We start from the raw sequence: 14299 nt of genomic DNA, 5'->3' as shown, positions 1-14299 counted from the left end.
CTTTTCTGGCACATACTGCCAACTACAGAGAAATATTCCACTACATTTTTAAGAGATTTGAACAATGAAACTGTACAAGTGCTGATTACGGGGCAAAGTTCTCAACTGATTGAAGATCAGGATATTTGATACTGTAACTTGGAAAGTCTACACAGTTTTATACATCAAGTATACACATGAGCGGGGCACAGATGATCTCTTTGGAAACATAATTTCTACAAGTCCACCTTAAGTAGCAAAGTGAGCAGAAAGACTTTGAGACCATGATACACTTGTTCTCAAAACCAAGTAAGAAATAAGCAAAAAGAAAGAAACTGTCAGTGTCTTCCTGTTCACTCTTACTTACCTATCACAGACACTGTTCCTCCCTCCCAGTCCCTCCTTCGAGTTCCAGTGCATTCAACCCTAAAGTTTTCAACAAACTCCCTTCCCAGAAATTGCCAATTTATCAGCCAACAAGGGAAAATATAAATAGACAATTAATCAGACGGACCTATTCAGGAGGGTAAAGTCAAATAACAGTAATAACAGCACCAAATTTCCTGTAAAAGGAAGGGGAAAGGGAGAACTCCTTCTTCATGTCTCCCAGAATGACAGCAATGCCATAGAAACCATGTAAAAAAAATCAATACAATGCAGCCACTGAGCTTGGAGTTGAAGACCAGCTCTAAGCAAAGGTGAGACATTAAATCATTGATGGAACTACTTTTGGTAAAAATCTCATAATTGAATTACAAATCCTAGCTCAATTCTTCTTTAAAAAACTAATCAGAGTAATTAAGTTATGCCTTTCAGGGTCTTTAAATGTATACCATCCCTGCCAGGTAACTACATTTGTAATAGAGTTTAGAACTCCACTAGAAGCAATTCTTCTGTTAAAGCTCAAAATGAAATAGTGATGTTTCAACATAACGTACATTATAACTGGAAATTTTCATTACCAAGACTAACTTCTAGTCTGCTAATTAGGAAAGTATCAGATGCCTCTACATCTATATTATGGTACCACATGTCTGTATAGATGTGGGATATGTAAGCATCTTGGCTACACATCTAAACACCAAGGTTTTGATTTACTGGGCAAAAACTCCTGTTCCTCATCCCTTGCCCTCTAGTAACCAGTGTTGTCAATAAAGTTTGGCTTCCACAAACCAAAGACCTTATCGCTACTCAAAATTATCTGGAAGCAATACTAAAGCCATGACAAAGTAATTTGTGTTTCATGGTTTTTTTTCCCCTCCTCTGGCTGTGAGAACACACAGATCAATACTCTTCAGCATGAGAATTCTGCAGCAAAATTTTCATTTGTTACAAACAGCAACAAAAGGCCCCCAAGCATGCTCTGTCACTTCCAGTTTAGAAGGAAATGCACTAATAAACTCTTCCCCCTGGGTCATCTTTGACAATGGGCAATACTATGCCAGCTCTTATTAAAGGCAATTCATATCAGTGGCCCAAAAATTTCCTTTAAAATTATCATCTTTTGTATCCATGTAGCAGGATGTCAGCTTTAAAGTGCCACTGAGATATAGGACCTGTCATTATGGTTAATTTTCACTACAGTTTTAACACCAGGGTAGCTGATCCCTAAGGGTATGGGTATGCTTTTTTGGCTAACAAGATTTATTTAGTGGTTATCCAGACAAACAAGAAAATGTATTACTGTATATTGCTTTTCAAATACAAGAGCAAGCAATAAATCCTAGTATAAGATGCATATCTTTGTTCTCTACCATGTTGTCAAACAGATGAAAATATTTTTGGAAGGTTAATATTTTAGTTTATATATATATATATATATATTTAAAATTCTTGGACTTCCAATCAAAAAAACACACAAAAAGTAAAATTATCTGTAAAATACAAACCTATATAGCTGTTATATATAGATATAGATATAATATTTATGTTTTAAGCCATAAATATAGTATTATCTCTGTAATTACCTACGTTTTCCAGCATGACAATATGATGCATTTAAAATAAGGGTACTATGAAAATTTATATTCTTACCTCATTTTTTTTTTTGAGAGAAATAGTGTTCTAAACACCATTGCTCTATTATTCCAGAAAAAACAGAAAATTTCATTTATTGGATAAATATATTGATTTGCCTTGTGTTTCTAAGAACAAAAGTCTGTTTTCATGCTACAACGGGACTTATTTCATTTTATTAGGATGAAGACCATCCTGCACTTTACTAGGAAAATGGTATATCTAAGAGAATAAAAGAAGCTCTTATCATATTGTCTAAATCTTTGTATGTTCAGCAAAGCCTGTGTTTATTGATGTTATATAGAAGGCATAAAACCTAGTTGACCTCAATCAACTGATCTCAAAAGGAAAAGATCTCTGCCAGCAAATGCCAGATACCAAATATGTTGGAGCACCTCCTACATTACTTTTATTTCTATAAGCTGAGGACAAACTTGCTTTCTCTGTTCCAGCTCCAGATGCTATGTCTGACTCCAAGATGCTGAACTGACCAAACAGCCCATTGCTTGACCAACAAATCACAGAATCACAAAGTCACAGAATATGCTGAGTTGGAAGAGACCCACAAGGACCAGTGTCCAATCCTTAGCCCTGCACGGGACCATCCCCAAGATGCCACACATCATGTACCTGAGAGTATCGTCCAAACAATTTCTGAACTCTGGCCAATTTGGTGCTGTGACAACTTCCCTGGAGAGCCTGTTCCAGTGCCCAGCCATCTCCTGGCTGAAGAACCTTTTTCAAACATCCAACCTAAATCTCCCCTGACACAGCTTCAGGCCATTTCCTTGGGTACTGTCACTGGTCACCATAGAGAAGAGATCAGTGCCTGCCCCTCCTCTTCCCCTCATGATGAAGTTGTAGACTGTGTTGAGATCTCCCCTCAGTCTCCTCCAGGCTAAACGGACCAAGTGTCCTCAGCCACTCCTCAAATGAATCAAGCAGGAGCCCATTGTGCTTCTGACCCCTGCACTTACTGGGCCAAAACAGCTCCTCCACTAGCCAGCAGCACCACAGGCAGATTTTGTACACCACTTCCTTTTCCCACTTAAAAAACATTAAGCCTCATCACAACTAAGAATGAAATGGGCAATTTTGCAGGTGACACAATTAGGTAAGGAGAGGTTTGGAAATTAAAACTGAACTCCTGTGCTCAACCATATCCTTTGCCAGTTGATATTACATGCTTCCAGAACACAAAATGCATAAATACAAAAATCACTAACCCAAATAGCACCATACACAATGTATGGTTGCTTCCGAATGAATTACAACCAAAAAAACAGTATTACAAGTGGAAAAAGCAAGTTTTTTTCTTTCTCCTGCTTCTGTACTGGAAATCATCACAGAACATCTCCACAATGCTCCCAGTCTGCCAGGAGGTGAAACTTCACAACTCTTTCTATACACCTGTCTCCCAGGTAACAGAAAAATGAATTATTTGATCTACACTACTGGTCTGCCCAAAGCAACAGATTTTAAAAGGGAATGGCAACTAAGTATAGTGGAATCTCATACCTGTAAAATTATTTATTAAAAGTTAAGCAGTTTGCACCTTAAGCTCAAAAAATAGCATCCACAGTAAACCAGGCAGGAACATTACACTCAATGTTATGCAGGAACAGGGTTTTACACAGATGTATTCTGTAGAAAGCAATTGTAAGAAGCTTTGCAAACCACTCTTTCATTTTATGGCAATTTCACAGGGCTATCTTTGTATGATCGTTTCAGATCAAGGCATATGCAGGCTAATTAAAAAGTGTAAGTAGAAAGCACTGGTATTAGGAGCATTTAACTGGATAAAATGAAAGCAATTAAAATGTTACCTCGAACAATAAGTTGAGCAAAATTTGACACTCCAGAACCTCTCTCTGACTGAGTTACACAGCGATATAAATCCTGGTCAGTTTTTGTCACCTCTTGTAACTTAAAGGTAGCAGCAAATCTTCTATGATTGATATTTTTAGTCTGAGCAACTGGAATATCTTCCCCGTTTCTTCTCTGAAAATAAGAGTAACCAAGGCAGAGTTACAAGGATATAAAAGACATTTCATTATCATCGTACAAAGAACACACACAAAACAAAACCTCAAACGCATTCAGCCCATGCTGCATTTCCATGGTAGAAAAGCTCGATACTGAGGTCCCATCAAGAAACAAGCAGTACTCAAATGCATTTCAGAATAAAGTTTGAGGGTGAAAAGCACCACCGGGATTTTGCACTGGCACAAAACATGACCACAACATACTCAACTGCCACTGCCTCATAGCTGGAATCATCCTGGGGAGCCCAGCAGTAGCAGTTGTACTTTTAAGAAAATTCATTCAACTTTAAGGAGATATATAACAGATACACTGAGTATATTGTAAGAAGTATTTAAACAAACCTGGCATTGAGGGATTTCACAGGTTTTCAACAGCTTTTCCAGCAACCAACCAATGTTTCCTTTTTAATGCTACTTTTTATCTGTCCAAGTTCAATACCTTCTAAAATTTTACCTTTGTTATACTAAGCACCACCTATCCATCTAAAGCTAGTTGAAATAGAAGGTGGAGGGCAGGAAGCTAAAAGAGGAATAACACAGATCTCATTTAAAGGAAGGAGCTTAAAGAGTTCTTAAATAATCATAGCTACCACAAATCACTGAAAAATTTAATCTGTGTGGAGCTGTGGGGCAGGGTGAAAGGTCAGTAAGGCAGAAATAGTCTGAGCTCTTGTGGGATCCTTTTTTCTTGTAATCATTCACATTAAATGTTCAATTTTGATTTCAATAGAAAAACAGACCCTCCACCAAAAGCCATCATTAAAAACAACCCCAGAAACACGCACCAAATGAACAAGTGATGTCACTGCTCTCTCCCAAGGATCAATTGCATGTTATTCCCTGACCAGGATAGTTTCTGATCACCCAGCATTGCTCAGTCCCTAGAAAGCTGCCAGCATTTGCTTATAACCATCCATTCTGCTCGATACATAGCAAAATGAGACCTCTGTGGACATTTTTAGCTCTAATCAACCCCTGGAATGAGAAACTTCATTGAGGTCTTAAACTCCAAGTTTTCTAACTCCAGAAGTGCTACTGCCGAGCCACAGAATTTAATAACCTGAAAGCCTGGGGCAAAACACAAAGAGGAGAAAAAGGAAATGAGTTAATGCTGTATGTGTATATCAGCCAGCCTCCTGTCACAGTAGTGGCAAACTCTTCATTCTACAACTACCCTTTGTCATTTTAGCATCTTAGGTTAGTCTTTCTAAAGAGTTTTGTGATAATTAGCCAGGGTTTCAGCACCACTTCAAACTCACCAAAACAAGCATTCATTTTAACTATTAAAATGTTCAAACAGATGAATTTCATTTATACCAACCAGGCAGATTTCAGTCACTCTTATTCCACTACAAAGACCATGCCATCACCTTTAACAACATCAGGTTTATTGGTGTGACTTTCTCACTTCAAGAAGACACCATCTAGTTTTCCCTGAGGAACAGGGAGTGACTCCCCCAGGGATAAGCTCTGTTTGCAGGGCTGGGACAGAAAGAACAATGAGATACCAAGAATGAAAACATATCTCCGACCAAAAATGGCACATGAGACACTTCCAAAAGCTACTCTCATTGCTTCTCCCTAAAACTGCCATCCTCCCATAACCAACACAAGCCTGCTTATCACAGGGATGATTTTCAGACTTGACAAGTAACCTATGTAATGCAGTCATTCTTGCTCTGCTATGAAGGGAAAAATAAATATTAGAGAGTTTTCTAAAATAAAGGACTCTCTTTCAATAATCTCTTTAAATTGGAATGCCAAGCGCTTAGTCTGCAGCAGAGGAGCACATCCAAGCTTGCTATACAAAATAATTTACACTCTGAAGCTCAGAACTTGCTTACTTAAGCTCATCTGCATGCTTCATGTTGAGAAACAAAGCGAATTGGGCTCTTACTTAAAATGAAATATTAATGCACTTTCAGAGAAATTAATCAAAATAAATGTAACAAGCTTCACAGTTCTAGATCAACAACACCTAGGATTTTCTTTTCTATTTACATCAGTGATTTCCTACCACATTATCTTACAAGGCTTGAAGCAGTTGCTCTAATTTCTGTGTATTAGAATTTGTTTCTTGGTAATCCAACTGCACAACTACATTTTCAAAGTCTTTCTTCATGTACAGCTTATCCATTAAAATATTTTTCCATCACTAAAATGATGAAAAGTTCAAACAGAAAAGTGTTCTCATCTAAAACTGAATGTTAAAGAAAATACCCTCCATTCATCTCAGCATATATCCCTTACACTGGTAAGCCATTAGCCAGTCAGAGTTCAGATGCGCTGTCACGATCTCTTAATTAAATTCTTCTTTTTAATGTCAGGGCATTACTACTGATTTTAAAGGAGAGGGAAGAAAGGCAGCAGTGCTCTCTGCTTATTAAGGGTTCCTGGTACATACTGTTTCAATTTATGTCCTGCTCACACTGAACAGAGCTTGAAAATGCTGCTCAATTAGGTTTTAAAAATTCAATTTAAAATTAATGTGGAGTTATACTAATGGGTAATGGCTGTACCCTGTGTGATCCTTGGTTCCTCCAGTCCCTTGCTGTCTGATTTGATAACCCTGAATTGCTCATTTAGGAGAGGTCACCACCAGGCAGTTCTCTTCGTTTTGTGAAAATAACTCTGAGCTTCACAAAGAACTACTCTCTATAAACACTTGATTAAAAGAAATACAAGCCTGTGAAAAAACCCCCTTAATTCTGGCATTTCAGACATTTAAAATCACAATCCTACATAAATCTCTCTGACTTCAAGGTTGTGTTTAATTTGATAGGAGCATGATTTTATTAAAATTTTTTTCAGGCAATGAAATTAGATCATCTATATTTTAAGTAAAGTCAACAGCAAAGTCTATGCAGTTTAAAAAAAAAGTCTTATGTAAATTAACAATTAGTCTTAAATATCTATCTTTCGTCTCACAAAATAAATCAAGCATTTAATAAATATGAAATGAAAGTTTAGTGCATCTTTTTAGAACCTGAGTGGAACCAGAAGAATCTAAACCCCAACATCTTATTTAACTGATAGAATTTAAGTGCATTTTTAATGATCTTATAGAAATTTAAAACTTATCAGCATTTCTCTTTCAACTTTCCAGGTTGTAAAGTGGTGGGTTTTGCTTTTTTGTTTAAACAGCAATAACATACCTTTCTGCAGCAATTTTCCTGAACCCTTTTTTTTCACACTGGTGATTTTTATTAGCCTGGACAGTTCAACCTTACACATCACTATCCCTTTCTTACTGTAAACACCTTAAAATAAGTCCACTCCACTGCTAATAATTACAGTCAACTCTGGTTGCCTTCTCGAGCTCTTGGCTGGATGCCAGGATGCCTCCAGAGATCAGAAGATGTCAACACTTTGGCTGCAGTGACACATGCGTTACTCTGGCAGCAGTGCCCTATCAGTGGCCCCCATTCACTATCTCCTCATCTTCCCTCCCGTGCTCATGCAGAAAACCGACCTGAAATAAAAAAACCTTCCTGAAAACATACTCCCTCCCCATATATTATCATCACCAAACAGATCGGATTCTCTGCTCAGACACTGGGAGTGGAGAAGAAGGCAAGTTACACGTGGTGAGCAGGCTGCAAGTCCGTAGTTTGTCTAAACGACTTGATCCCCAAAGGTGGAATCATAATTTCACCTGCAGCAGGAGGGCTGTAAGGATGCCCCCAGCAGCCATGGGAATTAAATCTCTGCTGCCTCGAGGAAAGGGGAATTTGTAAATAACATGGTCCAAAACATTCTTGGGTTTACTCATTATGTAAGGGGAGAAATGTAATTTTTTGACAGAGAAAAGAAAAAAGAGGGTTGACTGTGGATAGTTTGAATGCCAGTAATAATGTGCACTCTCTGCCAAAAGATGCTTTCAAAAAATAAAAAAAAGCTGTGAGGGGAAAAATCAGAAATAACTATACTGTTTAAACTTTACTTACAGTGCTGTCATCACTTTTCAGCACGCACAGCATATGCTTTTACACCATTTAGGACACAATTTCCAAATGGAGAAAATTCTAAAAGAATTTCTGAAATAATTTCTTTATTATTAATATTTTTAGTTTAGTTTAGTTTCTTCTTTTACACAAATGTTTCAATATATTCTTGGCACTTGAGAACTTATTAACACATTAGAAACATAATAAAGCATGACATCTAGTTAGAGTAAGAAGCTATAAATAAAATTTTAATTTTTTTTCCCCACAAAAGGGCAAATTACTGAACAGGTGGGATTATTTTTCCAGTTTTATTTATAAATACACAATTTAAACCTAAGAAATCATTTTTTTTCAAGCGGATTATGAATTGGAACTACAGCCTAAATAATATGCCTAGATAGTCCTGTCTTCTTAGTACGCAAGAAAGCAAAATAGCAATTTCTTTTGTTTGATTGATATTTTAGAAGAAGTAAGCAGTCAAACATTTAAGTAGGAAATTAATAAAACTTGCTTCAACTTGCTGATCTACATGCACAGCAAACCAGAATATGATTCTACTTTCCAATGAACTATGCATTCATTTATTAGAAGGAAAAGCCACACAGCTTTTCCGATGCAAACATACATTGAAGATCATGAATAAATCTGGCAAGCCAAGTTTTATCATGCCTGCTGCACTGCAGTACAGAAACATCCGTGATTACTTTAAATGTCTTGGTTACATGCACTGCTGTCACTCAAACTTGTCCACTTTGGAGCAGCTCAAATTTCTGTTGCGCTGCACTGATCCTCCTACTGAAGAAATCAAGGGCTCACATGAAATAATCTAATCGACAGCCACCTGGCCCTTTAGAGGTGGCAATTCTAATTTATTTGTTATAATAAAAGCTACCTGAGGCAAACTAGCAAAATTCATACTACTGTGTCCCTGGTCATTCCACTACACAAAAAAAAACCAACACTCGCTTTCTCTGAATATTTTAAAGCCCCTTATTTCGAACCTAATCTAACATGTGTCGAACATACAAAAAAAAAGTATGTTTTAACAAAAATAATAAAGAAGTTCTTCAGAAAGCTATAATTCGTTGTTGATTTAAAAAAAAAAATAAAAAATCAGCCAATCAACCAATTGCATAGGTCACAGAAATACAAATTCCAGACAGTGATTAAAGATCTATATCACCTTCAGCAGTGCACATTGAACTACAGTATTCAACCTGCAGCAAAAAAAATCTGATTAGAAGACAATGAAGGAAAAAAGTTGCAAAAATCCCCACTACTGAAGACCAACGCCCCACCAGAGAGCTCCTCAAACACTTCTCAGCAGATAATTTTACCTTTTTCTAAAAGCAGCTAAGAATACCAGCTGCTCTTACTTTTCTGTAATACATTAAGTCCTGCAGCTATTTGAGGAAACTAGGGGCTGGGGTATTAGGCTACCTTCCACACATCACACCACTGAGGAGAAGACAACCTGAATGCAGGCAATAACAGACAAGAGTCACAGGACAGAACGGCCAAGGAAGTTGTAACAGCATATGTTTTTATAAACATCCCCTTAATTTCAGGTGTCATTTACATGTGGGTTTAAGTCTCTGGCTGGCTGTACTACCAGGACTACACAGAGGGACCAAATTTCCACTGTAGCTGGTCTACCTGTAAAGTACAAAACGGCGGGAGGAGAAGGCAGGACCTGGAACACCAGGTGGTAACTGAGAAGCTGTGCGCAGCAGCACTGGGGCCACAAGTAGTGGTGCAGCCCCCAGCAACTCATGCTCCAGCAGCCACTGGACCCAGGGAAGACCTATGGGGATGACAGCCCCAAAGGCTGCCGTGTAAACTAAATGACTGGTAGCTATGCAGACCAGAGGACTTAGTTAACTGGGGCAGAATTAAATTAAGACCAGGAGGATTACAGTACTTCATGTTGCTGAAACCTAAGATGACCGGGGCACCTAGGGGAAACTGCCATATTTATCCATGAAGCTGATAAATTGAGGCAGGAGAGAGGGAGAATGGTTCATTTGGGGTTAAATGACATAGATAGCATCAAAGGTGAATACAGAGTAAAAAGAAAAAACAAGGAAAAAAAAACCCTATGTGAAACAAACAAGTTATGAATACTGTATTTTTCATTGATGAATATTCTTTATAACCATGTCTGAATCAGTAGTGTGTGATACAGAGTCAAGTCATTTATGAGAAGCCTGATAGAGCACTTCAAGGCAGCTTTTCATACATCTTTGAAAACAAATGTTTGGAAAACCAGGACTTCTATCACAGAACATAAATCTGATGAGGTGAAAGTGCAGGTAAAATAGACAAGTCACTGCAGAAGTATACCTAATGCCTCCCTATTCTGTCGCTTGATTTCTAAAACACCTTTTCTATAAATAAAAGTAACCAATATGAGACAAATGAGGGAAGTGAAGTTTCTGTGCAAGCCTTTAGCACAACAAAAAAAAGAACTTATATGCTGCTTGGCCATTGTCAGTAATCAAGATAAAGGTAAGATGATGTATACTTGAGCGGGATTTTACTGGCTCAAGAAAGAAGGTTTGGCACAAACAGTCCTGTTTGCTGTGCAAATTAGAGCAAAACCAGAGCCATAGGCCTTCTCTGCCCCCACAGCCTCCATACATCATAGCTTCGACTCCTCCTTAGGGCAAGCAGGTCTGACTGACTTATTTCAGTTCAAAACCAAAAAGCATCAAACTTGACAGTTGACCAAAACCAAAAAGGGGATCGAAACTTACTATCACAGTTCTACAGCTGAAACCCTGGCGATGCCAACAATGCACTTTCTCTGAACTCTCTCTAGACCCCACAAAAGAAAGAAAGCAAAATAACAAAGCTTCTCTAACACTCAGAGTGTACTCAGCTCCTCTTAACTTTCACGAGTCATAAAATATGTGCAAATCAACAGAAAAAAATCTTCAAATGTAATGAAAATGGTGAATAGGCAGGTACACTGTAACAGCAAATGTTTTATCACTGAACTAAAGAAAGCATATCTTAACCAGTTAACTAAATGTATCAAAATGCAGTGGGATCTCAAAAGGAAAAGTTGCATCAGAAAACTCATAGGAAAAAAAACATACAAAACAACATAAAACATAGTTAAATTGGACATGACTCTCCTATTATGGATACTTTTTTTTGAGACCACGAGTGAGCCTCCCAACATTCACTGCAGCTAAATGGTTTACCCCAAAGGCCCACGGCCCATGCTCAAACCCTTCTGCTGAATACTGATCCATGCTTTCACCTTCTGGATACAGCAGGAAGAAATGAATTGTGTGGCATAACTTCTTTCCTTTGAGAGGAAATACTGTCCTTCCAAAAAGCAAAACAAAACAATTAATTTCATGTCCCTCAATCCCTCGCCAGAGGCACAAGTTCTCATGTAAACTCTCCAGAATAAATTCCTGGAATACTTTACTGGTCCTTATACACCCTCCAATCTAAAGTCCTGGAATACTATATTGGTCCTGCACAACGCATCATCATAGGATACCATCTGCCTGTGCCCAGTTCAAGGATTTGTTAAAGAGCACACATACACAGTACCTAGCAAGAGAAACGAATGCTAAATATCACATCATGTTCTGTGGCAACCAGCACCAAAACCAGAGATGCTGGTAAACAGGGCATTAAGGGTTATGGCAGCTTCCTCAACAAAGGGAGTTTGAGCCCGAACAGACGCTCGTTCATCCTCCAGTAACAGTTGGTACCACTGGGAGGTCAGCTCGACTCCATTGTTTTTACAGCAATTTGCATTTTATTTTCCATAATGCTGTTTAATTTCACTTTTTCAATTATTACTCTCAGGCAATTGCTTTAATTATCTGTTATTCCACAAGGAAAGATACTTTCCTCTGGCAGAGAGAAGGGCTGCATCAGACCATATTAACGCTGATGAGTCTCTCCACAGGCGAGCGCGGGGCTGCCTTGCCAGCCTTGGCAGCCCAAGTGGAGGGCGGTTAGCCAGCACCCACAGCTATTGCTGACAGATTGGCCCGCTCGCCACCGCTCTGACGGCAATCTGCACAGGATTACAAGGCGTGTATTAAATCTTTAAATGCATGCAGCCGAAACCCCTTTGAATTTCAGATTCGCCAAAGCAAATGGTATCACCGCAGACCGTGGCAAAACACATCTGACTGCAAAGCCAGAACAAGCCGCTTTCGCTAATCCAATGCTATGTTAATGCAAAGCTCAGCAATGATGGATGGACTCATTAGTGCTGCAGTTATCGCCATCTGAACCTGGTGCCAGGACATATGGTTTAACAGATGTTCTAGCAAAAAGCTCTATACTCTGCACTGTTTGAGTGTCCAGTTAAATCGGACATTGATAAGACACTGAAAATCGTATTGGAGTTCTGGGAACCACAATTGCTCCCAGCTCAGGAAGCCGTTAAACACAGCCCGATTATGCAAAAAATCCTGTTGCTCTGATATCCCAATTAGATCAGCAGAACAAATGCTGGACAACACATACACTGCTCTCCACAGTCTTGGTGTACCAAAATGTTATTTAACCTATCCAGCCAATTCTATTTCTCTACTATTGTAGTAAAGAAATGAAGCTCAAATCCATGGAAGGTTTCTCCAAACAGAAATCTCCAAATCAAACAGGCAAACAGAGACCCAACCCCACTCTTGTATTTTCTTATTTAGAATGCTCTGTGAGCATTATTCTTTCAAACATTTAATACATAACACGTATCCATTCTGAGCACAGGATTAACATACAGAAGGAACTTGTTTGCAAGCCTATTTACTGACGTAACTCCACTGGAGTGTATGGCATTTCACAGGGAAATAAATAGAATTAAAAGAGGGTCCTTTCTATACTAATTCAGCAAATTAATGTGCATGAAGCAGTAAGGTACATCAAATCTTAAAAAAAGAAAGAATCCTTATTCTTTAAATGTCTTTTCAAAGAAAGACAATTCATAGGCTTTGGAAAAAAAGAAAATCAGCAGTAAGTGGGCCAGAACTGATTAATTATGATGTCTATACACACTATATTCATTTCTTTAAGATTACACACACACTTATGTTCATCTCCTACAGGAAAGCATTTTTCAGCAAGAACTTCTGTTATCTCCTGAAGCTTGTAAGTCAGAAAATACCAATGCATAACAGGTGGAAAAACTAGGTTACCACCCTGGATTTGGGGACTCCTATCACACAACCCAACTGCTTCAGTGTGTGTAGTGGCACCAACGGCTGTTGGTGTGTGATATTTTGCAGAGGAAAATTTAAGAGGAGGGAGAAAATACTGAGGAACTCCCTCTCCCTCCCCCCACTACATTCTGAAGGGTATGGCAGGCAAAAAAGATACTACACATCAAGACAATGTATTTCAGAAACAACATCAATGTTGTTTCACATTTAAACAAAAACTAAAGACTTTGAAACTTTCAGAATTTGCTAATAATTGCAGGTCATAAATAGAATCCTTCAGCTCTCAACCATAAAAGATTTGACAGTAGATTAGGTTGAAAAAGTGAAGAACAAAAGAACTTCAGCTGCATTTCTGTCCTGCTCCCATACCTACTATTCACACTGTCACAAAAGGTGTGTTTCAGACCATCTTGTTCAACCAGTTAAATCTCTTGATCTGCTCAAATATTTGTTCCATATTAATGCAGCTGCAACTTTTAAAAACTTCTGTTATCTTTACTGCTTATCTTTCAATGACAGAACTATGTCTGTCCCAGATCTTGGTCCACTGGGGCTGCAAAATACAGCGGTTGGAGGGAAGGGATATCAAAGGGGACAAGAGACCAGATACAATCTAAAAACAAACAAACAAGAGCAGAATCTGCAGCCATGAAAGTCAGAAGTTCAATTCAATGTTAATCCCTATTTGTCTGAAATGTTTACAGACATACATTTATAGAAAATGGAGTTGATGAAAATACTGTCATTACAGTGGTAAACACAAGAAACTGTGTATTGAAATGTGCCTATTTTTATTAATTTTTATTTTAAGGCATATAAAGCTACGTGCACTTAATTATACATACACTCGGAAAAACATAAGCATGGAAATGTGAACTCACATAGCTCATCTAGTATATGATCAGGGCTCTTCCCCAATAACTATAACAATATTGAACTTTACATAAGACACTACAGGAAGACATGCTACCAAGATCCCCACTTTCATTTCAGGTTGTTAAAATTTTTCCCTCTTCCCTGCTTCTAACCAAACATCCTAATCTTTTTCTACCTGCTGGCATTATTTATATAGGTAATTTAGACATGAATCAAGCTGGGGAAAAAGACACAAAAAAAT

At 38.1% G+C, this 14299-nt stretch overlaps 1 protein-coding gene across 21 annotated transcripts in view; it reads right to left on the bottom strand.

Moving 5' to 3' along the window:
- PTPRK (protein tyrosine phosphatase receptor type K) overlaps window positions 1–14299 on the bottom strand; it is a 397365-nt gene that overhangs the window by 201491 nt on the left and 181575 nt on the right. For all 21 annotated transcript variants that reach the window (XM_064649552.1, XM_064649534.1, XM_064649536.1 and 18 more), the window contains one exon: window positions 3822–3996. In XM_064649552.1, coding sequence (XP_064505622.1) covers window positions 3822–3996 — 175 coding nt within the window. The remainder of the gene's footprint in view (window positions 1–3821; window positions 3997–14299) is intronic.

This window comes from Pseudopipra pipra, chromosome 3, assembly GCF_036250125.1.
Source record: "Pseudopipra pipra isolate bDixPip1 chromosome 3, bDixPip1.hap1, whole genome shotgun sequence".
Classification (NCBI taxonomy): Eukaryota; Metazoa; Chordata; class Aves; order Passeriformes; family Pipridae; genus Pseudopipra; species Pseudopipra pipra.
This window is presented reverse-complemented; position numbering and strand designations above follow the sequence as displayed.